The following is a 1921-nucleotide window of genomic DNA, read 5'->3' as shown; positions in this document are numbered from 1 at the left end:
TAATCTTGGGTATAAAAAGCTCTTATAATAATAATTAGTTCTTCGAAAATAATTAACCTGAAAGATAAAAAAAAAATGTTTGCTACTACCTGATGGTGCCTCCAGTAAAAAAGTTAATGAAAATCTTGTTGTCAAAAAACAAACAGTGAAAAAATAATCAAGAAGAGTACAAAAACTGTAATCTTTTGCCCTTCCGTCAGTTTCTTCTTCTTTACGTCGTTTTGGTGTTATTTTTTATATTTAATATATAAAATAAATATATATGGGTAGGTGGTTAGCGGTTATTATTAACCGCCTACCCTACCCTCAAAACTGTAATCTTGTTCCACGTCCGTTGGCGCTCCATTTCTGATGGAATTTCGTCTTTCGTCTCTTTGCTTTTCTGCTACCTTTTCTTTCTCAGCTGATTTCCTTCCTTTTCATCGCAAACGAACCCACGTGATAAAGCTGCCTGCAACGTCCTCTCTTCAGCACTGTGACTGTGAGTAGCCGCTCTCTTCTTCCATGTCAGACCGGCTCCCAAACGGGGTTATCACCGACATCCTCTCACGACTGCCGGTGAAGTCGCTGATCAGATTCAGGTGCGTTTCAAAGGAATGGTGCTCTCTTATCTCCAGCCCCCACTTCATCGCCACCCACCTCAATCGCTCTCTTTCCAACTCCCAGCACCAGCCATACCTTTTTGTCTGCCATGACTACACCATGCACACCGTCCTGCTGTATCCATCAGATCCACAAGTAGAACACAATGGGGATTTCTTTGCAAACCCATCAGATCGCATAGAATTGTATGATCCATCCAACGATGAATATTCATTGGACTTAGTTGGTTCAGCTAATGGCCTACTTTGTCTAGCCAATATGATTTTCAATGACGCGAGCGGGTTATGCGTTCTCTGGAACCCTTCTATTCAAAAAGCCATATCCGTTCCGAATCCTAATATTCCAATTCTCGGTTCGTTGAACCAATCTGTTGGCTTTGGGTATGAGCCCATGACCGATGATTACAAATTGGTGAGGCTCGTGTATCCCCGAGGCACTGATAAGATTCCTTTCAACAATGTTCCACCTCTGGTTGAGATCTATACACGTCGAACCGGCATATGGCGCTCTATTACGGCCCCCGGTCCTCCCTACCTTATGAACATGTGCTCCTCATCGGTTTACGTGAATGGGGCACTCCACTGGCCCGCAAATACTCCACGGTGCAAGGGCGCCTTCCGCAATGTGATTGTGTGGTTTAATATGAAGGATGAGGCCTTTGGTGAAGTGGGTATGCCTGAGAGTTTACAAGGGCTGAAAGACTTGAACGTCAGTGTGGCGCTAGTTGATGGCTTGCTTGCGCTTGTCCCTCGTAGCATGTTTGGAAACGAGGATTCTCATGCGGTATGGGTGATGAAAGAGTACGGAGCAGAGGAATCTTGGAGTAAGCTGTTTGATGTTCGCATTCGGGGATTTGAGAGGGTGATAGGCTTTACAAAGAGTGGTGAAGTTCTAGTGCAAAAGGCTCAAAGCTTGTTTTCTTTCGGACCAGGTAGCCGAGGATATGTGGATCTTCCCATTCGTGGCCCAGTATTGGAGATTTATTTGGATACTTATGTGGAGAGCCTTGTTCTTCTGAATGCAGCTGACCGAGTTCCAAGGTGACAGGGGAATTCGTCTGCTGGTAGCTAGAGAAAATTAAAGCAGGTACTTCCACGTACATTCTAATTCTTATCATTCCTGAATTTGTGTGCATAATATATATATATATATATATATATATATATTAAAATTCCCTGGATCTCAGCCTACATTCCTGCTATAAATTCTTTGCGTACAGCTAGTAGAATGATTTAAGAAGAAAAAAAATGCCCTTTAACCGCTTGAAAGGTATATGATTTAGGTAGATTTCCTTTTCGTTTTCCCTTATCTAGGCCCT

At 42.9% G+C, this 1921-nt stretch overlaps 1 protein-coding gene across 1 annotated transcript; it reads left to right on the top strand.

Moving 5' to 3' along the window:
- The first annotated feature begins 504 nt into the window (after nt 1-504).
- On the top strand, nt 505-1647 carry LOC133860278 (F-box/kelch-repeat protein At3g06240-like). Its single transcript, XM_062295914.1, has one exon. It carries the CDS (start codon nt 505-507, stop codon nt 1645-1647), a length of 1143 nt encoding a protein of 380 aa, XP_062151898.1.
- Nucleotides 1648-1921: the final 274 nt, after the last annotated feature.

Source organism: Alnus glutinosa, chromosome 2 (genome assembly GCF_958979055.1).
Source record: "Alnus glutinosa chromosome 2, dhAlnGlut1.1, whole genome shotgun sequence".
In the NCBI taxonomy this organism is placed as follows: Eukaryota; Viridiplantae; Streptophyta; class Magnoliopsida; order Fagales; family Betulaceae; genus Alnus; species Alnus glutinosa.
The sequence above is the reverse complement of the archived record's forward strand: the minus strand, read 5'-3'. Positions and strand labels throughout refer to the sequence as shown.

What these genes read in the sequence shown, in the direction of transcription:
- LOC133860278 (XM_062295914.1), top strand. Translation starts at nt 505, where the DNA reads ATGTCAGACCGGCTCCCAAACGGGGTTATCACCGACATCCTCTCACGA.